At 41.2% G+C, this 23,676-nt stretch overlaps 1 protein-coding gene across 1 annotated transcript; it reads left to right on the top strand.

The window, feature by feature from the left end:
• Nucleotides 1–1,002: 1,002 nt before the first annotated feature.
• Nucleotides 1,003–22,133, top strand: LOC146626129 (zinc finger protein 518A). Its single transcript, XM_085360334.1, has 3 exons — nucleotides 1,003–1,331; nucleotides 14,097–14,164; nucleotides 18,039–22,133. The coding sequence occupies exon 3, from the start codon at nucleotides 18,059–18,061 to the stop codon at nucleotides 22,100–22,102; it is 4,044 nt and encodes a 1,347-aa protein (XP_085216460.1). The 5' UTR covers nucleotides 1,003–1,331; nucleotides 14,097–14,164; nucleotides 18,039–18,058; the 3' UTR covers nucleotides 22,103–22,133.
• The last annotated feature ends 1,543 nt before the right edge of the window (nucleotides 22,134–23,676 follow it).

The following is a 23,676-nucleotide window of genomic DNA, read 5'->3' on the forward strand; positions in this document are numbered from 1 at the left end:
CTCTCTACACATATTTCCAAAGTTCCTAGTAAAATAAATTTTAATAAATTTAATAAATACATTTTTAGAAATAACTCTTTGGGAATCATTATATTGGTCTTTCAAATTGTTATTCTTGGCTTCTTTTTTGTATATTCAACTAAATGAAAGTTATTTGTTATTTAAAGAAACAAGACAGAAACAAGTTTTAAAATAAGATTCTTGCTGAAATGATTAATAGGTCAGTGTTAAATGGCTTAAAACAAACAAAAACTACTAAGCTTGTGGTTAATTTGTAACTTTTTGTTTTCCAAGAAACTAATTTACAGAAAAGCTTACAGTCTGACAGAATCAAGTGTGAGATTAAGAAGACTATCTGAAATGTCACAGAGCCCTCTAACTAAAGAAAACCCTTTAAAAATTATAAACAACAGTCATCCTCCTTAACACCTTAAAGCTATATTATATGTATATATATTATATACTGTATATTAATGCTGATAATAATTTGGTCTTATTTGATAAATTGTTTATATTCTCATACATGTAGCTAGTGTGCATCATACATACATAAATTATCAACAAATAAATAATCCACCTATTTCTGCTGACACAAGTTAATCCCACACACTTACACCCCTCACACTGAGCTTCTGTACAGTAATATCTGAAACATGCTCGGTACACAGTGCTCCGTGCTCCTGTGCCAGGGGGGCAATGAAGTAACCATTTGTAAGCTTCTCAGCTTCATCCATTACTGCATGTCTGTATGGGCTGCTGTGTCAATAACCTACATGGAATCTGTGCATCATACTGAGATCATAAAGAGACGGATTCATCTGCAGATTTAGAATTATACATAAAACATTCTCGTGTCGGAGAAAATAAAGGCATTCAAGCAACAAGCAACACACTGAACAGGAAATGGCGTGTATCCGCCATTGCTGCTCGTTGCTTCTTCTTCCCCCTATCTGGTTCACACACACACACACACACACACACTGAGGCCAAAGATGACGTAAGGCTCATGCTGCAGGTTCCTCTACGGGCGTCTCGTATAGTGGAATAAATTTCCATTTTATTGAACACGGTTTTATACGAATAAAAAAAAATCCTCCCTTATGGCACTAGTTCTGTCTTTACAAGCAATACATATTCATCCGCTTCTACGTGAGTGTCAAGAACACAGCAGTACCCGGATGGACTGTCATGGCCGCCGTCGCTGTGGATCCACAGAGAGGAGAGGAGAGGAAGAAGGAAAATGTTTCTGTTGTGTATTTTTTCAAGCTGAACATTGTCTTTATGATGCTGGACGTAGACGGGACGCCGCCTGAACTTCCATCGAGTTCATAGTAAGAAATAACTGGTTTCCCGTAACTTTGAATGTCTTTGCGTGGGTGGGGGCTTTATTTTGGTGTAAAATAACTGCTTATTAAACTCCACCGACACTAACCCTGTCGTGAAGTGGCTCGTATATTTCCGACTAAATGGGAAAAAATAATTTAAAAAAATCGGGCACAGTACGCTGAACTGTCACCGCGTACACCGCAGACTCCTTTGTTGTTGTTCGTCTTGCAGCCTTTAATTCTCCCACTGGTGCAGCTCTCCCTCGCGTTTCCTAAACTTAAACGACTATAGAGCAAGTTACCCGGAAAAGTACGCGGAAATTATATTAAGATGTCGAACTTTCTAGCTGTGGTACAGCTTCATATTTTGTACATATCGGCGTGTTATATTACCTATGTTATATAGTTTTGACACGGTGCAACTTTTTTTCTCATGCCCAAGCTTCTTTTATATCTGCCCATCAAGGGGTTGTGAGCATAGAGCAGCCTACCTCTCTGCATTCATGATGTTGAACGAAATCCTGGTCACTTTAAATGGCATTAGAATTACTTTCATGTGTCCACTTTATAATGCTTAATTAAAATTGACTAGGTTTATATGTATAGCATATTATGTTTTGATACTATTTTTTCCATGCTCTATGCTAGGGCTATATACACGTTTTTTAAAGTATGTGACAGTATAGTGTTAATACAAAAAGGTTTTCTTTTTTTCTCCTTTTTTTGACTGAAGTAACTAAGTCATAAAATCACGGCAGCCATTTTTCCTCCCAACATGGCTTCCTCATCCACAAGGTTGAGTGAGACCTGGTCAGCTGCACACTGATGTAACGCTGTAGTGGCAGTAACAAGGTTACATTAATTTGTATTATTTTCCCTAGACCACTGCCCATACAGTAAAAGTCAAAAGTTTAGACACACCTTCTCATCCAATGGATTTTCTTTATTTTATGACTATTTACATTGTAGATTCTAACTGAAGCAATCAAAACTATGAATGAATACATATTGAATTATGTAGTAAACCAAACTGTGTGAAATAACTCAAAAGATGTTTTAGGTTTTAGATTTTTCAAAATAGCGACCCTTTGCTTTGATTACTGCTTTGCGCACTCTTGGCATTCTCTCAATAACCTTCATGAGGTAGTCACCAGAAATGGTTTTACAACAGTCTTGAAGCAGTTCCCAGAGATGCTGAGCACTTGTTGGCTCTTTTGGCTTCCTTTTTTGATCCATCTCATCCCAATCCATGTCAATTGGGTTTAGGTCAGGTGACTGTGGAGGCCAGGCAATCTGGCGCATCACTTTCCTTATTGGTCAGATAGCCTGGAGGTGTGTTTGGGGTCACTGTCCTGTTGAAAAATAAATGATGGTCGAACTAAACGCAAAGCAGATGGAATGGCATGTTGCTGCAGGATGCTGTGGTTGCCATCCTAGTTAAGTGTGCCCTGAGTTTTGACTAAATCCACAATGGTGTCACCACCAAAGCACCATCACACCTCCTCCTCCATTCTTCACAGTGGGAACCATGCATGTAGAGACCATCCAATCACCTTTTCTGCGTCGCCAAAGACAGTTGGTGGAACCAAAGATCTCAAATTTGGACTCATCAGACCAAAGCACAGATTTCCACTGGTCTAATGTCCACTCCTTGTGTTTCTTGGCCCAAACAAATCTCTTCTGCTTGTTGCTTTTCCTTAGTCGTGGTTTCTTAGCAGCTGATTGACCATAAAGGCCTGATTTGCACAGTCTACTCTGAACAGTTCATGTAGAGATGTGTTGCATCTATCTGGGCTCTAATCTGAGGTGCTATTCACTTTCAATTTCTGAGTCTGGTGACTGTGCTGAAACTATCCTCAGCAGCAGAGGTGATTCTTCGTCTTCTTTTCCTGTGAGCTAGTTTTGCTGTAGCGCCTGTTTTTTGTCTGCACTTGGGGACATTCAAAGTTCTTTAGTTAGTTGACAGAATTCATATTATGGCAAGAACCAAAGAGTTGTCAGATACGGCTGTCATCTGTGTACCAATTAGACTTCTGCACAACATAGTTGATGATTCGAACCGATTCAGAAGTAAAGAAATTCCACAAATGAACCCTGACGAGGCACATCTGTGAAGTGAAAACCATTTCAGGTGACTACATCATGATGTTCATTGAGAGAAGGCCACGGGTTTCCAGTGGTGTCAAAAAAATAAATAATAAAGACATGTTTATCAACTTTTTTTGCTACATAATTCCATGTATCTTGCTTCATATATTTTATATCTTTTATATGTATCTACAACATAGAAATTTGGCCCAAACAAATCTCTTCTGCTTGTTGCTTTTCCTTAGTTATGGTTTCTTAGCAGCTATTTGACCATAAAGGCCTGATTCACACAGTCTCCTTTGAACAGTTGATGTAGAAATGTGTCTGCTACTGGAGCTCTGTGTGGCATCTATCTGGGCTCTAATCTGAGGTGCTGTTAACTTGTGATTTCTGAGGCTGGTGTCTTGTATGAATTAACCCTCAGCAGCAGAGGTGGGCTTCCTTTCCTGGGGCGGTCCTCATGTGAGTCAGTTTCATCGTAGCGCTTGATGGTTTCTGTGACTGCATTTGGAGACAGATTTAAAGTTTTAGTCAAAGGAGCTTGCAAAGAAAAGCGTCTGGACTTCTTTAAGTTGCTTGAAGACCTTTCACCTCTCATCCGAGAAGCTTCTTCAGTTCTGGTTTAAAAACAATAAAACTAAGACTTAGAGCTGGGCGATATATCGAGTTTTTAAAACATATCGATATATTTTTATACGAGATATAAGATGTGACAATATCCTTTATATCGATATAGTCTATGTTACGTTATAATTATAGTTGTGGAGCCGCAAGTTTGCCTCTCTTTCGTCCACTTTTGTCTCTACGCAACGTTACTCCGCCTCGCCTTCACTGAAGACAACTCCCCCTCCTACCCCATCGCTTCACGTGCAGGCAGCGACAAGACGGACACGGCAAATCTCCGTTAACGAGTTACTGCGCATCGCCCCATGCGTGGGGCTGGACGGCGTCAACGTGCTAACGAGCTAAACATGCTAACGAGCTAACCGTGCTAACGAGCTAACAGCGCTAACCCTAAAATCCTTTCATTCTCTCAAAAGTTGATAGCGCGCCTTATGTATGAATTCTGGTTGTGCTTGGTGGCCGCGAACCGATTTTATGTGGTACACGGCGCTCAGCAATCTGTCAAAAATGTTTGAGTACGACTTTGGTAAGCTACGGAGCTGCACCGCTTGATAGATTGTCGGCGCATTACGGCTACCGAGGAGCTTCGCGGAGTGATACGTACTGTGCATCAACGTAATATTACCGTATTGTGTGTGTATAAGGACCATAAATGGCACCTGTAAGAGACGTGGTTATGAAGCGGATTTCAAACTCCAGGCTATCAGTCACACAGTAAAACTTGGGAACAGAGCAGCTGTAAAATCTGTCTGTCTTTGTTATTACGCTCAGCGTCTTTTAGTTTACATTTTGACTGCACAATTGTGAGCTCTTTGTTTAGCACAAAAACAACCTTGTTTTCTTTTATTTATGGAGCATTATTATTTAATGAATGCTCATAATTTAATTTTGAGTAATTTTTCATGTACATCTGTGCTGTATGTTAATAAAAGTGCCTGTGTGACATCTGGGACACAGCTTTGACTAAGAACTCTTTTTGTTCTTACTTTATGGCTTAAAAAAAATATCGAGATATATATCTTATATCGCCATCCAGCTAAAAAATATCGAGATATGAATTTTGGGTCATATCGCCCAGCCCTACTAAGACTGACATTTTACAAGAGGGAAGTGCAAATTGCATTAATAAATAACATGTAAACAATAAATCTAAGAAAAACAGCTGCATGATCGTATAAAACAAAAATATATTTGGGATCTCATGCCTAACCGATGTCCTCACCTGTCACAAAATTAAGTTATCATTAAGTTCTTCAGAACTGAAGAAGCTTCTCGGATGAGAGGTGAAACGTCTTCAAGCAACTTAAAGAAGTCCAGACGCTTTTCTTTGCAAGCTCCTTTGACTACGATGACCTGGATGACTGAGAACCTTCACAGACATTTAAAGTTTTAGCAGTTTTCCAGACTGGCTGCCCTTCAGTTCTTAAAGTAATGATGGGCTGAAGTTTCTCTTTACTTACAGTAGCTGATTGGTTCTTCCCATAATGTGAATTCTAACAGTTGCCAAATTGGGCTGCTAGCTGTGTACCAACCTGACTTCTGCACAACACACCTGATAGTTCCAGCCTCATTAAGAAGGCAAGAAATTCAACAAATGAACCCTGACAGGCACACCTGTGAAATGAAACCATTTTCAGGTGACGACATCATGAAGCTCATCGAGAGAACATCAAGGGTTTTGCAGTACTGTCAACAATGCAAAGGGTTGCTACTTTGAGGAATCTAAAATAGAAGATGTATTTAGAGTTATTTATACTTTTTTTTCCTTCTTTGCTACATAAGAAGAAAAAAAATAATAAAGAAATGTAAGAATAAAGAAAAAACATTGAATGAGAAGGTGTCCAAATTTTTGATTGGTAGTGTATATCAGGAATAAGTGAAGAAGAATTCTGTTGGATTTTAAAAGAGTTCATTACAAATGTTGAAGAATGCATTCGTTTTAACAGTTGCACTGTGCAAAAAAGTAAATTGTTGGATGCAACTTCTCTTTTATAGGCTGCGTTAGCTGCTACTAGCATAACACACGCTCCAATCTCTGCCTGGACTGTCAGCTTTTGAGTTAACTTTTTTTTTTAAACATGATGTGTTTTTAATCTCTGTACAGTCTACTACATACAACAAAGAAGCAACACAGTTTAAGTCTCACAGGCACCTGGTAAGGGCCTTATACTAAGATTGTGCAGGAATTTTAGTAATTGAAAACAGGGAAGTAAAAATGAAATGGTTTAAAAACAATAAAACTAAGACTGACATTTTACAAGAGGGAAGTGCAAATTTCATTAATAAATAACATGTAAACAATAAATCTAAGAAAAACAGCTGCATGATCGTATAAAACAAAAATATATTTGGGATCTCATGCCTAACCGATGTCCTCACCTGTCACAAAATTAAGTTATAAAGCTTTTTAGAGAATGGTACAAATAATTTCCCGAAGTGTTCTATAAGTAAGTAAAATTTATTTATACAACACCTTTCAAGATAAAATCATAAAGTGCTTCACAGAAGCTAAAACATAAAAACAAAAATCAACCAAAAGCAAGTTTAAAAAGATGAGTTTTTAGGTGTGTTTTTGAAAGACATGACTGAGTCCACAAATCTAAAACTCAATGTGAGGGAGTTCCAAAGTCTGGGGCCACAGTTACAAAAAGCTCTGTCACCTTTTGGACAACTAGCAAGTCCTGATCACATGACCTCAGGGACCTGCTGGGGATGTAAAAGATCACAGATGTATGTTGGTGCTTGTCCATGCAGAGCGTGGCCGTTATTTTCAGTCAGTTTGAGCGAGAAGGAGTTCTGCTGCTCCACTTCAGAAGTATGAAGTGGAGTGGGTGTAATGGGTTGTCCATGATGGAGTGCAGTTAGTTGAATGACCTCCCTGTCCCAAACTGACTCGGACATCTCCAAATTCTGACCAATGATGCTTCCAGCCTTCTTTATTCTGATGGCATTGCTGACACCCCCCCCCCCCCCCCCCCCCCAATTAAAGCAGGGGTAGGCAACCTTTCTGATGAGTGCCATCTAAAATTTCCTCATAAGTCAATGTGCCATATGATTGCATTAGCAATAAATTTAATAACGCTCTATATGAACAGTTACACACAATATAGAACAACTTTATAGAATTATATTTGTTTGCAGATGTTGGCAGCTATCAGCGAATAGTTATCAGCTATTTTGAAACAAAAAAATACACTTTTTATCCATAACAGCAAATACAACAGAGAGTGCAAATGCTATTTATGGTCTCCTCACAACAATGATAAGAAAAATAAACTGGGCCAATATGGCATGTTTGTTAATACAGAGACACACATGTTAATGTGATCTTTGGTCTCCCACTCAGAGACACAGGTCTCCGAGTGTCCAGCATTCATACTGTCTCGAGTACAAATGTATCCGTGTATTTCCGTGGTGCTGATGCTGCGCTGAGCGGACAGCTCCTGAAGCATTTGAAGTGTCTGAATGTGGAAATTTCAACATCGCTTGAAAAAACTGACAGCTAACAACGTCCCTCTCACCAGTAGGCAAAGTTATTTTTAGCCAATTACAAATTGAATCTGGTAGTTGGGGTTGTTAGCTAAGATACCGTCATTAAGAAGCAGCACAACTAATGTGTCTATTCGAGCTAATTTGCAATGTGCACCGCTGGCCCGGCCATTTATTTTTTTTAATGCACCTTCTCAGATTAACTCACTGCATGCCGTGCCCAAGGCTGGACTGGGACAAAAAACGGGCCCAGGCATTTTGACTAGAGACCGGCCCACCAGGTATGGGAAAAGCCATAAAGCCTTTGAATTAAAACAGATGCTGTTGTGACAGTGATGTACGCCGTCTTGTTGGTATATGTATGATTTCTATACATTTTACATCAGATAAAAACTTTGGTTGGAAGATTCAGATAATTATTTATTAAAAGTGAGACATTTTAAATGAGAATAGGGAAGAAAAGTATTTCTTTATGCCCCCCTTTCCCTGTTAATGCCCTACCTGGCCCCCCTGGCAAAACTTTGCTAGACCCGCCCCTGCACAGTTACCAGCTATCAGCTACAGAGGATCCTGGTGTTATTTGTCTCTCAGAAACAGTTCAGAACTTCCCTTCAACTGATTCATGTCACCTAAAAGGTAAACCTGTTTCTCCATCACAGCTCTGATGATCCAGTAAGGACATCTCCTGGTTTCATCTTCATGTTTCCCTCTCACCACATATCCAAACCGACATCATGACCAGCAGCTTTACAGCTGTGGCTCCAGCAAACATCAGCTGATACTAGAAATTAATATTAAATAAATTCTAACAACAGCTGATCAAGCTTAAACGTGCTGCTGTTGTTTAGTGCGACATCCGCTAGTTTCCTCCTTCTGGCGCAAAGTGGGCGATAAACAAACAAGAGAGAAAAGTCGATCAGCTGATCATTGATCAGTTTCATGATTGAAGTAGCAACGGGAGAGAATGAGAGGAGAAGAGGCAGCTGACAGTGTAAAGAGACAGAATAAATCCAGCTTTTCCATTCTAGCTGAAGTACAGGACAATCATGTTCATTTTCAGCTCAATACGAAATGCGTGATATTTTCTCTGAATACGGGACGTTTCCATTTTTTACAGGACGGATGGCAACTCTACTAACTGACCTTATGAATAAAATGAAGTTCACTATCAGTAACATCATAGCACCCGCCCAGCTGTATATAAACTCCGTCATGCTAGCTAGCACGCAGTACGAGTTATTGTAACTGACTGTAAAAAGTCAGCACAACGAAAATAAACTCCACCTAAACTTGGTTTATATCTGACCCAGATAGACTGCAGGTCGTAACTTCTTACCTGAAGTTCAGTTCACCTGACACTCGGACCGGCGGCCGCCTCGGGTCTCTGCTCCTCCTGCCTCCCCTCTCCCTGATCCACCTGCTGGCCTCTGTGGAAGCTCCGCCATAGAAACCACCACCAAACAACTTTGGTGGTGGTTTCTATTTTTCTATTTTAGTTATTTTTACACATCTGCCAGCATCTGGCCAATCCACCACCTTTCATTGTTTATACCGTTACCAAAAAAAATAGAATTCATCAGCCCATAAAAACGAAAAATCACCATTGGGCATTTGGTCGTGCCATCAGTTAACCCTGGCACGCGTGCCCAAGGTTGCCGACCCCTGCGTTAAAGGATCTAAGCGATCTTAGAAAATAAAGTCTGCTCATCACCTTCTTGTGCACAGCATCACTGTTGGTCCTCCAATCCAGTCTGTCATTCAGGTGAACGCCAAAGTGCCTGTAGCTGTCATTGTTTGCACCTCTTCACCCATGATCTTGATTGGCCTAGACGCAGCATTTTTTTTTTTTGTTTTTTTTTTTTCCCCCACCGGAAGTCAACCTTTTGTCTTGCTAACATTCTCATGTGAGGTGATTTCTTCCAGACCACTCCACAAAGTTTCTCACCAACTCCCTGTACTCCGACTCCTGCCCACCCTTAATACACCAAAGCACTACAGTATCATCAGAGAACTTCTGCAGGTGGCATGTTTCACTGTTTCAAATTTGAAATCTGAGGGTGTACAAGGTAATCAGGAATGGCGATAGGACTGTCTCCTCTGCTGCTCCAGTATTACTAACCATCACATCACACAGAGTGCCCCCAGGCTGTACATACTAGTGATCCAGATGTGTCATTGTTAGAGCTGGGCGATATATCGAGTTTTTTTTAAAAATATCAATATATTTTTATACGAGATATAAGATGTGACAATATCGTTTATATCGATATAGTCTATGTTACGTTATAATTATACTTGTGTACCCCCAAGTTTGCCTCACTTTTGTCCACTTTTGTCGCCTCTCGTTCACTGAACACAACTCCCCCATAGCTTCACCTGCAGGCAGCGACAAGATGGACATGGCAAATCTCCGTTAACGAGTTACCGCGGATCGCCCCGTGCGTGGGGCTGGACGGCGTCAATGTGTTAGCGAGCTAACCGTGCTAACGAGCTAACCGCGCTAACGACATGCAGCGCCTAAATTCCTTTCATTTTCTCAAAAATTGACAGTGTGCCTTAAAATGTTTTAGTACGACTTTGGTAAGCTACGGAGCTGCAGCGCTTGATGGATACCGTAGTTTGGAGCCTCGTGGAGTAATACGTACTGTGCTTCATGATGTCGTCACCTGAAATGGTTTTCACAGATGTGCCTTGCCAGTGTTCATTTGTGGAATTTCTTGCCTTCTTAATGAGGTTGGAACTATCAGGGTTCAGACCATCAACTATGTTGTGCAGAAGTCGGGTTGGTACACAGATGACAGCCGTATCTGACAACTCTTTGGTTCTTGCCATAATATGAATTCTGTCAGCTAAGTAAAGAAAAACACCAGTCCATCATTACTTTAAGAACTGAAGGGTTAGTCGGTGCAGAAAATTGATAAAACTTTAAATGTGTCCCCAAGTGCAGACGAAAAACAGGCGCTACAGCAAAACTAGCTCACAGGAAAAGAAGACCAAGAGTTACCTCTGCTGCTGAGGATAGTTTCAGTCACCAGACACATCTCTACATCAACTGTTCAGAGGAGATTGTGCAAATCAGGCCTTTATGGTCAAATAGCTGCTAAGAAACCAAGATTAAGGAAAAGCAACAAGCAGAAGAGATTTGTTTTGGGCCAAGAAAAACAAGGAATGGCATTAGACCAGTGGAAATCTGTGCTTTGGTCTGATGGTTCCACCCGCCGTTTCTTTATGCAACAAAAAAAGATGAACACATGCGCTGTGTCCAAATCCTTCGAAAAACCCGGCCTACGTAGACCAGGTAGGCCGCGAAGACCAGAAATGCAAGGCCATTAAATTGAAGGGGCTAGCCTACGACGTCCAGCTTCTGTCATTTATACCTGTGTGACTGTCTAACAGACAAATATTAATATACAGCGACCATTGTCTGAAGGCTTTAGTTATATTTAAGGACAATATCCCATATCCCGAAAATAAACTAAAAAGATTTAAACATTATATGTTTCAGATAAAATGGAAGACAAACTTTTGCAGTGAATATTTATTGGAAGAGAAAATGTTCAATATAATTTAAGATGTTGAAGGTATCAGAGCATTAAATATGCTGATTTTTGGGTAAGAGGGTCTAACAGGAGATGATACAGAAACATGACATCCTTAAAAAAATACTTAGACCCTTTCTGAATTTACAACTTTTCACAATTCTTTCAGCTTTTTATTTAAAAGAGCTCCACAAGTACAATCCAACTAAAAAAGAAATATTTTAACTAAATATATTTTGGATAAAGGACATAAAATCCTGCAGAAATATTGGGCTTATAACAAAGGTGACAGGCTCAGGTTGTATGATATAAGCATGACAAAAATGGCACAGGAACAGAAGGAGGACCTCTCCATGTACTGTCTTATTATTAGTGGTTTATACAGGATGAGACCTCTTTTAGACTAAACCATGCTGTGCTGAAGTTTAGAGTTGTTTCCTTAATACAGTTCACGGATTAGATGTTTGATCCCTGTAAATACACTTAGCTTAAAGAGTGAACCGTCTGCTCGTTTTATTAATTTTTAAGTACGTTTGTCTCCACACTGCCAAACAGACGCAGCTTCAGTAGAAAACTGAACTGATTAACCAACCAAAGCTCATATGACCCAAGCCGCATTAAGTGGTGATATCACTAACATCACGTAACTTAGCCGAAGGTTAGTTGAATATAACTGTTTAAGATTCTTTGCTATGCTAACATTTGGTTGGCTGGATATTTTGGTGAGATAAAACCTAGTATTTACTTTTAAAAGTTTATTTCTGGACCGCTTTTCTTCGACCATCCGCCATTTTTCCCCAAAAATTTCTTCAACCCTTGATTCACAATGAATCCTGGAATAGGGTGGACCATGAAGTATACACAGACCCGTCCTTCAAATCTGGGGAAAAGGAGGACGCATTTGTGGGCTGCATTTGGAGCAGCCTACGAATTTGGACAGCCTTTGTCTCCTTGCTGTGACATAATCGGCCTAGGCATATGTGGCTCCCGGGTTGTATTTTGCCCACAACTTAATATGAATATGTCACCAATTTTGTGTATATATATATATATATATTTTTTCTTACCATCCAATCCACCCATGCAATGTCCATAAATTATGTATAATAATACACCCAATTACATGACACAGGAAAAGAATTATTGAACACATGAAGAAATGGACGGGCAAGACTGCCTCTGATGTGCTGAGAACTACCAGCTCTAAACACTTTATGACTACAGACGTGAGGGCTATAGATCTGTAGGCATTGACGCTGTCTATACCAGTCTTTTTGGTGATGGGAATGATAGTGGAGGCCTTCAGACAGGTGGAAATGGTGGCATAGGGTCAGGAAGGTTAAACAACCTGATGAGGATCCTTGTCATTTGGTCCGCACAGGTTTTTCCCACAGTGTTGGGCTGGCTGAAAGCTCTCCTAGGGTTCAGCACTCTGTGTCCTCCTGACATCATAATCCAGGGGGGTGTTGAACACTTCTATGATCATGAGGATGCTGTTGGCAGTTGGAGTCTCTGACTTTTGCAGTTGGTGAGGGCTTGGATGCCTCTCCACACATGGTGGGGGTTGTCAGTTAGGAATACTCCTCATGTAGGCCTATTTGGCCTGTTTTATGCCCCTCCTCAGTCTGGCTCTGGCAGTGCTGTATAGAGAACTGAGTGAAGGTCTCCAGGTCGTGCTGTTCGAAGATGTACCAGTCTGTCAGATCAAAACAGTTCTATTGCTGGAGAAGAGCATCATCTGGCCATGTCTTAATGACCCAGGTGCTTGGAGAAGTTTGTTTCCTCATGTCTATCAATCTATCCATCAATCAATCAATCAAGGCTTTAATCGGCACGTGCAGGTTGCCCTGCAGTGAAATAGGACCCCCCCCCCCCCGACCCCCCCCCCCCCCCCCCCCACTACAATGGGAAAGTACAAGAGGAAAAAAGAGACCTCCACTCATGCTGGGTTCCTGGGAGGACAGCATGAGAACAGGAAACAAACTCCTCTGCACAAAAAAGCACATAAATGTCCACAGCACAACATTATGGAGCACGTGACAAGCCACAGGGTCGGGTGGGGGGTGAGGAGTAATCCGAAGCAAACACAGCAGCCATCCTGCCCAGTGCTACCATTCCAGCGTGGGCTCAGACCCGCCGTGTTCCCAGGAGGGAACAAGCATCGAAGGCGTTTGGAAAGGGAGGGGGGATGAATGTGTGCATATTAGTGTATATGTATGTGTGTGCGTGTCCAGAATTCAGCTGAGACAGTGTCCTTCGCCCTGCTAGGCTAAGTAAACAGTCTTCCAGCCAACCCAGGTGGCCTTGCATGGAATGGGAAGGAACAGACTAAACACAGTCGTTATCAGGGTGTTTTGAGCAGTGACGGTCTATAATTCTGCTGTTATGGTACCAGCCCTGAAGCATATAAGCACAGAGTCCACCGCCCCTTCCCTTACTGGAGACATTATTGCAGTCCTGGGGTTGTAATGTCCGGCCCAGTAGCTCCACTGAGTTATCTGAGATTTTTGACGGGAGCCAGGATTCAATCAATAGACAACACTCCTGGACAAAGCAGTTCAGTAGATTTCTGATTGTAGCAGCTGTTTGTTTTTGGGGTTTTTTGTTGTTTTTTTGGGGGTCTTCACCTGATGTCCACCACCCTGGGGCTGTATGAACAATGATAAGAGGGAGGATGTGAAGATGAATTAGAGTTGGCGGTGGGGTAATGCAGAATAATGCATGCACAAGCATAGACGTAGGTCTAAAGAGAGAGATTAGATTTGTGTTTCACTTTGACTACCTGTGGGGTGTCATGTTTGCCTGTACTGTATGCCATGTAGAAGAATACAAACAGCAGTTCATGGTCAGTAGGACAATTGTTTTTTCTTATAAAATATTTTTTAATGTGAAGAAGTCCCAAAAAAAACTTTAACAACTGATGTATACTTGTGATATACAGAGCATGCATGGTTATTAATAACACTATTACAGTTAATAGTAAGGATTGTTGTTGAAATTGTTTTTGTGATTGTATGCCTCTGTCTTCCAGACATTGGGATCACACTACAAACTCCTTTTCTTCAGAACACTGGTTAAGGTTTTCCCAAAGGAGCACAGGTAACAATAACTGGTTATATAATGTCATTAATTCTTACCTGAGTAATGCTGTTAACTTCAGGCATGACATGTTTTATTTGTTGGTTTGTGTTTGTCTCCCAGTGCTTAATGAATTGACTATCAGTTTTTGTTGAAATAATTTTCTCATTTGCAAAAGAATATTTTTGGAGTAATCGTTATTGCGATCCACAGACTATATAATGGAGATGCAAATAGCATAATGTGAATTTAGATGGTTTGTCTGTCTAAGATCTGAGTCATCCTGGACAATCCCACAGTGCTTCATAAATGTTGATGATGTCCAGGCTCTTGAAATGCTTTTGAATGCATTTTCTGCTCAAAAAACAAAACAAATGGTATCTGTAATTGGAATTGATGCATCAAAAATGTAAGGAATTTGCTAGTTATATAGCTGTATTTTACTTACACCACGTAAACTCTAAAATATTTCTTAACATGAATTTCAGGGCAGTATATCATGCCGATGATTATTCATAGGTAAGTGGAAAAATAAGTGAAAACGCAGCAAATGTCCAAAGAAATATAGGTTTAATGTCATTAATAAGCTTTGAGACACATTGTGTGATAGTGATGATGATGATAATAATAATAATAATAATAATAATAATAATAATAATAATGGATTTCATTTATTTAGCACTTTTCTAGGCACCCAAAGTGCTTTACAATTCCACTATTCATTCACTCTCACATTCACACACTGGTGGAGGCAGCTACAGGTGTAGCCACAGCTGCCCTGGGGCAGACTGACAGAAGTGAGGCTGCCGTATCGCGCCATCGGCCCCTCTGGCCAACACCAGTAGGCGGTAGGGTAAAGTGTCTTGTCCAAGGACACAACGACCAGGACAGCAGGGGGATCGAACCGGCAACCTTCCGGTTACAGATGAGCTTCCCAATTCCCTGAGCCACGGTCGCCCCGGTCACAGTGATGTCACAGTATTGGATTTATTTGCTCTTTGTATACCAGTACTTTAAAAAAACTGCTATTTGATGCCATCCTGAAATAAATATAACCACACTAAGAGTATAAAATTCGACGATATAACTGTGTGGGGAGAAGACTAAAAATTAAGAGATTCAAATATTCATGATCCGAGGGTGCTGGGGCTCAAGACACATCACAATATTAATTGTGTATCGCGATATATCCCAAAATATTGCAATATTGGATTTTCCTCATATTGCCCAACACTAATGACAACACTCTTTATCCTCTTGAGGATATTCGAGTGATCAAGATTGAAAGGGTTTATTGTCATGTGTGCAAAGAAAAAGCATTTCTCTGTACAGTGAAATTCTTTCTCTGCTGTCCATATGCAGATGCCGGTTAATATGTACACATAGATTAAATACAAATACCAGGAATAAATAAGTGGAGACAAAAAATAAGTGTCAAATAGATTTATGTGCAAAAGAGCTTAATATGCTGGTTATGTGAGATGACCTGATGTGCAAAAATAATTATTACTGTTAAAATAGGTCAGCTGTTCAAGACTCTGATAGCAGTGGGGAAGAAGGAGTTGTTGAGTCGGGATGTTGTAGATTTCACACTTCTAAACCTTCGTCCCGAGGGCAGAAGTGTGAACAGTCCGTGCTGAGGGTGTGTGGGGTCTTTGAGGATGGAGGTAGGTCTCCTCTGGACTCTGCGATGGTAGATGCTCTGCAGAGACGGCAGCGGGGTCCTGATGATCTTCTCCCCGCAGTTGATATCACTCTCTGCAGGCATTTGCAGTCCATGGCAGCAGTGCTGCTGTACCATGCAGTGATGCAGCTGGTCAGTGTGCTCTCCACAGTGCAGCCTTAGAACCTGCTGAGGATCTTGGCTGACATACCAAATTTCCTCACCCTCCTCAGGAAATACAGCCACTGCTGAGCCTTCTGGACCAGCTGTGTGGTGTTCAGTGTCCAGGTGAGGTCCTCAGTGATGTAGATGCCTAGGTATCTAAAGCTGCTCACCCTCTCCACTTCACTCTTATCAGTTTTGAGGGTGAGGTTGTTGTCCTCACACCATGACACCATATCGGCCACCTTTCTCCTATAAGGCACTTCGTCTCCTCCAGTGATGCGACCAATCACTGCAGTGTCATCCGCCAACTTCAGTATGGTGTTATCCCTATTGGAGGCGACACAGTCGTGGGTGTACAGGGTGTAGAGGATGGGACTGAGGACGCAACCCTGTGGAACTCCAGTGTTAGTAATAATGCTGGCTGAAGTCCTGTTGCCAATCCTGATGGACTGGGGCCTGCCAGTCAAAAAGTCCTGTAGCCAGTCACATAGGGGTGGGGTGTAGGCCGAGTGTTGCCAGATTGTGAGTGAGTTTGTGTGGAATGACAGTATTGAAGGCAGAGCTGTAATCAACAAAAAGTACCTTGATGGTATGAGCCTTTGTTTTCCAGGTGGGTGAGGGAATAGTGAAGGGCAGCAGCAATGGTGTCTGACGTGGACCTATTGGGCCAGTGGGCATACTGCAGGGGAGAGTGTCTGGGATGTTGCTCTGGATGTAGGCCAGCACCACTCTCTCGAAGCACTTTGTAATGATTGGAGTGAGTGCAACTGGTCTAGTCATTTAGGCGAGTGGCTGGGCTTTTCTTGGGAGTCTGTCCAGCCAGTCTACATGTGTTTGTTTTTTTTGTTTTGTTTTTTAGATTTGGATTCAACTGCATCCCTCAGGGTATCCTGTGGGGAGTTTTATGGGAGTATGAGGTGTCTGGCTGATTGTTACAAGCCATTCAATCTCTGTACAACCACAGCTAGAGCTCGGTCCACATTGACTGCAAAAAGTCTGACTCATTTCCAGTGGGTGCTGAACTCCTCCAGGGCTGCCCTTTGTCATTAGTTTGTTTATAAATTGTTTGGATAGAATATTTAAGCATAGCCAAGTGGTGGCAGGCTTCCGCCTTGGTAACCTCCGAACCTCATCTTTACTTTTTGTGGATGATATAGTTTGGTACTGGCCTCCAGATCACACTAGAGTGGTTTACAGGTAAATGTGAAAGACCTCCAAGTCTGAGGCCATGGTCCTCAGCTGGATTAGGGTGGAGTGCCCACTCCTGGTCAGGGACAAGTTCCTGCCCCCAAGTGGAGGAGAAGTATCTTGGGATCTTGTTCACAAGTGAGGGAAGAGGGTAACAGGAGATTACGAATTGGGGCTGCAGCTGCAGTGATGTGGTCATGGCACCAGTCTGTCGTGGTGAAAAGAGAGCTTAGTGTGAAAGTGAAGCTGTGAATTTACTGGTTACAAGCAGCAGAAATTGGCTTTCTCTGAAGGTTCGCTGGGCTCTTTCGGTTGGCTGAGCTCCTCACGCTCTTAGAGAAAGGGTGAGGACCTCAGAGTAGAACCGGTACTCCTCTGGGTGAGGTGTTCTAGAGGCCCTGGGGTTGGCCTAGGACACAGTGGAGAGATTACATATATCTCAGCGGGCATAGAACACACAACACTTTGTGGTGTGTCAGCCAGTCGTGCACCTCTCAATTTTTGTAACTTGGCATGTCACACCAGATCTACTGCATGTGGATTGAAGACATGTGTATGATGATGTTGATTTCATACTGGGATTTAAATGATATTCCACCTCAGGACCTCAAAGACATACAGATATACAGGGGGAGACTTTGGAACACTTTGAAAACTGTTTGTGGAAAAAATCAAGTCTTGGCTTATGGTTTTTGACGACTTCTGGCTTCCTCTGCCATAACAGCAGGTATAAATATAAAGTTCAAAGTTTCTTTTAAATGTGGTTGCAGCAGTTAGCAAAGCTGCCATTACCCAGTCCCAGATTAGCGTGTGTGTATGTGTGTGTGTTGGTGCATCTCTCCACTTGTATTAATCAAGAATATATTTGATGTCTTACAGAAACCTTCATACTTGCAACAATGGAAGAAGATGGATTACCATATGACTCTCCAAAAAACTGCAACAGATCTGTAATAGAGGATGAAAAGGAAAAAGTAAAAGACTTTCTGTATAAACATTTCAGAGATGTAACAGATGGGTCGCTCTTCAGCAATTCAGAAGAATCTGCCATTAAGGATAATGGGACTTCCACTAGGAAAGATAAAAACCCTCTTAACAAAGCCCATTGTAAAATTCAACAAGGGGCTGTATTCTCTGGCAAAATTTTGAGTTTTGGATGCTCAGTTTGTAAAGATAACTGTACTTTTAGCCCCAATGACCTTCTCAAACATTTTAGAGCAGTTCACAGAGGAACCCTTCCTACATACCCTTGTGATTTATGTGATTTTGTCACAAATGAGTTTCCTGCTCTTCAGCGCCATCGGATTGAGCACAGAAATACTTTGGTTACATGTGAACTTTGTAATGATGATGTGCAGTACTCTCTCCTTTTGCTTACTAGACACTACATCATGTGCCACAGTGTAAATGGACAGTTCAGCTGTGACTGGTGTGAGTTTACAACTGTGGATGCAGGGACATTTGTCCAGCATATCCATCATCATAATGAAAGTCATTGGAAGTGTTTGAAATGCAAACATATTAGCTTGAATGAAGAGGATCACCAGAAGCACATGAAAGCTCACACAGGTACATTTCCTTTCACATGTCAAGTCTGTGGATATGGTGCAGCAAGAAGTGAGTACCTTAAAAAACACATGGCAGCTGTTCACAAAGAGGTGACAGAAAGAAAAAATGCATGGAAGGCGATAGAAGACAATGGCTCACCAGCAAATTCATCTGTGAACTTGAAATTGATGCTTAAAAAGAATAGTGAGTCACAGGAGACTCAAAGGATATCGAAACAATATCAAAGTGGCAAACTAATTAAGCCAGACAAATCCTTAGAGGACACCCAGCACTTTGTTGATGGGACTGTAGCAAAAAAGGACAAAACTTTGAGCAAAGTTTCCCATAATACAGAACAGTCAACACCAATCACGTTGGAGGAATGTGACAATTGTCCAGCCTCTGATAGTGGAAGTCACAACAATGCTAACGGACTGACTGTTCTAATGGTTAAGAACAAAATCTCCCTCCCCCCTAACTGTACAACTAAAGTTATGGGATTCAAGATGGTCGATGGAAAAAAACATTTAGTTCTCAAAGTAATCCCAACAACAAAGCAAGATCAGAATCATTCCGTTGCTGAAGGGGGGTTCTCCACACTAAATTCTGTGTTTGATAAAAGTAAAAACTCTGAGAATGAGCTTTGCTCTGATAGCAGGAGCTTAACATCACAGTGCTTAGCTGTTTCACCAAGAAGTGGATCTTGCATACAGATAGATCAAGAGGATATTTTGGCAGTTAAAGTAAAAATTGAGGAGGAGGAAACATCAGTTGGGGCCCTAAGTTCAACTCCACATATTGAAAGTGTTGGAGAACAAACAAATGCTATATTAGATACATCATTAAATTGTGCAGATGTCTCATGTCCCACAAGAAATGAGTTGGATCAGGCACATCATCCAAATGAAACAAGCTCTATGGAAGAAATGAACTTGAAAAGTAAGTCAGTTACCCAAACTCCCAGTCCTTGTAACTGCCATGGTGTTTCCAGCCACCCTGCAACAGTGTGTTCTGTTAAGGTCAGTGGTTTATCTTCACCTTCAAAGTTTGCTCAAGATACACTGCTTCCCAAACCCATCTTTAGAAAAATCGACGAGGAGCCTAAAGCAGTAAATGAGCTATCCACACCTGACAGCATTTGCAGCCTAACTGATGAGCACAAAGGGAATTCTGCTTTTAACACTATGGAAAATGGACATCAGTCATTCCACATTTCATCAGATAAAAATGATAGGTTTAGAACTGAGATTGTACATAAAAACAGACAGGAAAATGCAAAACATACATCGTGTTGCCCATCACAGCTGTCTCCACCAAATTCAGTTAGCTGCAGAGAAAATGCCATTGGCTCGGAGAAATGTATTCAGGACTCACCAAACCAAGAAGTATTTACTTTTCACAATTATTCGAAGGATGCTTTCAACATTTCATCAAACATCACCCCAAACTTGGAGAATAATTCGGATGATAACTCTGCAAATAAAAGACATACCTCTAAATCATCACACTTCAACTTGACATCAGCAGGATTACCAGAACAATGCACAGAAAGTGCAAATAGTGACACTGAAGTTGATGAGTGTATATCTAATGTTGATGGTCCTCTGACAGAAGAAAATCCCGATGATGTGCTCCAAGACTTCAATATTGTCAAAATTGAGGAAGAGACCATTCCGATATCTAAAAGACAGCCTACGAGTAGTTTAACATCCCTTGGCAATTTTGTGGAAGAACATTCTGATGCAATCATTACTCAACAGCTTAACAAGGAAAGAACGGGTTCTTCAAGTGCAAACAATGATTCTTTAAAACCAACAAAAAGAACTGTGCGAATTCTTCAGCTACCAGAGGCTAATCAGCCAGTACTCCTGACTAGGGCTAGTGAGAACCAATTTGCAATGCCAGTGCAGGTCAAGGCTACCCCAGGCTTTAAACTCATAGCAAATTCTGCAAAGCCTCAAATCAATGTGTCTTACGTTGAAAGTTCAAGTAAAACCACAGGTCTAAATCCAGACAGCAAAAGGATAGGTGTACAAGCAATAAAACCTGGAACTGCTGAAAAAGGGACCGCTCTTCTTTCTGGTGTTCAACCAGGTTTTGGTACCGGTTTAAATCACTACCTTATTAACAGTGCAGGTTTAAAATGCCCTGTACTCTTTTCAAGCACATCACAAAATACAACTTCAGACAAAACTGCAAAGTCTCAGTCAACGTGCTACTTAGTACAAAGGTCTGTTCCTTTTGTCCAGGCCGCTAATACTCCTGCCCTCAGACTGGCAAGTGCCCAGCTCCCACTTAACTCACGGCCAGTGCTAGCGATGCCAGTGAGTAGTGCAGACAAACCCAGCGCACTGCAGACTGGTCGGCAAGCCTTCTTGCTGCGGTACATTTCTCAACCCAAATCAAGCCTACTTTTGAACAACCAAGAGCCAAACAATGGAACTCATTGCAGCCAGACGAATGAGGGCTCTGGAAACAAAGTTATATTTAAAATTGTCACACCCACTAGTAGCCTTCTTACAAATGGCACTCCCACCTCAAATAATCAACCTTTGTTTTTGGCCACCAGACCCCAGACTCAGTGTTTCCTGGTGTCGACAAACAAAACTAATGCAGCTGCTTCCACTGGAATAAAAAAGTTGATCACCATTCACAATACCAAACAAAAAGATGTCATTGATTCCTGCAGTGCACCTTCTCAGACAACTATAAAGGCACAACAACTGTGTGACTCAGAGAAACCTGTCCTCGCCCCAAGGCCAATTCGGCCTCCAAGCCAAAGGAAAAGGCGCAGGAAAGCATTATTTGACGAACTTCCAGGAGCAGTGCACAAGGCAAGAAGATTCCTGAGTAAACCACCAACTGAGAAAGAGACTCTGTTATGGAAACCTGTAGCCAAAGAGGTAGAACGGACACTTAGACTTGCCCCATTGAATTCTCTACAGCAGATCAAATGCCCTAGTAGAAACCAGCCTGTAGTGGTGCTCAATCATCCAGATGCTGACATTCCTGAAGTGGCCAACATCATGAAGGTAGTAAATAGGTACAAAGGTGCTGTCACGAAGGTCTCTCTGTCTCAAAAAACAGTCCAAGCACTCTTAGAGCTTGGCACCCAAGGGAAGAATTCCTCAACCAAAGACGCATCTCATTTCGACAATCCAAAATCTCGACCGGTTCAAAGTTCTGTCCGGGAGCGATTCCTCCTTAAATTGAAACTCAAAAAAAAAAGCAAAAAGAAGTATGAGGTTGTAAAAACGTTATCAGGTTGTAGAGAAGAGCAAGTAATGTTTGACTGCTGGTTTTGTGGTCGGCTCTTCAGCAGTCAAGAGGATTGGATTGGCCACGGTCAGAGGCATCTCATGGAGGCAACTAGAGACTGGAATAAACTATTCTGAAATTTTTCTACCACATTAAGATGGGTGGACATGTTCTCCTGAGTGGAACTGTTGTTCTGCTGCTGGTTGTATATTGTATATTTGTGCATTAACAGCCTTCCACTATTAGTTTGTTCTCTGTATGTTCTCTGTAAATTTAAATATATATTCTTGAGTCATAGTTTCTTTTAATAGGTGCATATTCTGGTAAATGATGCACTGCATGCATGATTTGTCATACATGCAGATGTCTAATTGAACTGTGAAAATGGTACACTGTAATTAGGGTTGTGTTAAGAGCACTGGCTGAACAAAAAAAACATAAGCAAAGGTTGTATGTCGAGTTGGATTGAATTCCTCAGGTAATTTTAGAATTCATTTGGCTTGTCATGTGTCATTTTTGTAAATCATAGTTCTAGTTTAAGGGACTTTTGTATTTTTTATTATTCTGTACTCAAGGACATGAAGCTGTTATTTGTATAGTTAACAATAAACCTTATAAATGACCTACATTATTTTATGTTTGTGAAGGAAGGGGAAAAAGATCTTGGTCTGAATGATTCCCCCCCCCCCGCCCAAAAAATATAGTTATAATTGAAAAGTGTATCATTCTATACTATAATGTTTACAGTTTTATCAGGATTTCCCTGTACCATAACATGAGCTGCACCTTTTCATAGTTACCTGTCTAAAACACCCAAGAGAATAAATTGTTGTGAGTCATTGTTTGAGTCTAAATTTAATGACAAATCATTAGGATGATTTTTCTTTCAGCCTATGCATTTATTTCTTCGGTCTTTCAAAGGCTACGTTCACACTGCGGGCGAAAGCGCATCAAATCTGACTTTTTTGAGCCTATGCGACCCATATCCGATCATGGTATGACAGTGTGAACAGTGCAAATCCGATATTTTCAAATCCAACCTGGGTCACTTTCGTATATGGTACTGAATCCGATACATATCTGATGTTTTAGAAAGCGACTGCTGTTTGATGGTCACGTCGCATTAAATCCGTCTTTTACGTCACTGACACAAGACAAGACGCCAATTATCAGCGCTGGAGAAGCACCCGAGAAGACATTGTGAACGCTTCCTGGCCATCCTGTGTAGATGTTAGTGAAATTGTTGGGAAGACAACGTTGGAGAAATGTGAACATTTTATTTGTACTGTATAATCTGCAGATTCTGACAGAAATCTGCAGCTAGAACCACCGCTCCTCTCTAAAACAGCAATAAGTGTAATTATTAGGCCATATGTAAATAACAAAATAACTTTATAACGTAAAGCAAAATTGGGAAACGTAAAGTCCGAAACAAGTCTTTATATTAAGGTCCATCAGTCAAATAATACTTATTGGTCTGGGTCTAAACAGAGCGCATTGTGTGTGACGTCTTCTTTTGCGCATGTGGCCGCTTTGAGGGTTCACACTAGAGCGCGTTTGCTGTCACATTTTATCTGTAGTGTGAACAAGCAGACGACAAAATCGGATTTGATCAAAAAATCGGAATTGAGCATTAAGACCTGCAGTGTGAACGTAGCCAATGAAGCTTTTGGTGCACTATGTTGCTACCAAAAAAGCTAAAAATGTCAGT

This window comes from Diplotaxodon limnothrissa, linkage group LG8 (assembly GCF_057381915.1).
Source record: "Diplotaxodon limnothrissa isolate DT_005_m linkage group LG8, D_limnothrissa_male_GT1.1, whole genome shotgun sequence".
In the NCBI taxonomy this organism is placed as follows: domain Eukaryota; kingdom Metazoa; phylum Chordata; class Actinopteri; order Cichliformes; family Cichlidae; genus Diplotaxodon; species Diplotaxodon limnothrissa.

Excerpts from the sequence above, each read along its gene's own strand:
- LOC146626129 (XM_085360334.1), top strand. The coding sequence starts at position 18,059 with ATGGAAGAAGATGGATTACCATATGACTCTCCAAAAAACTGCAACAGA.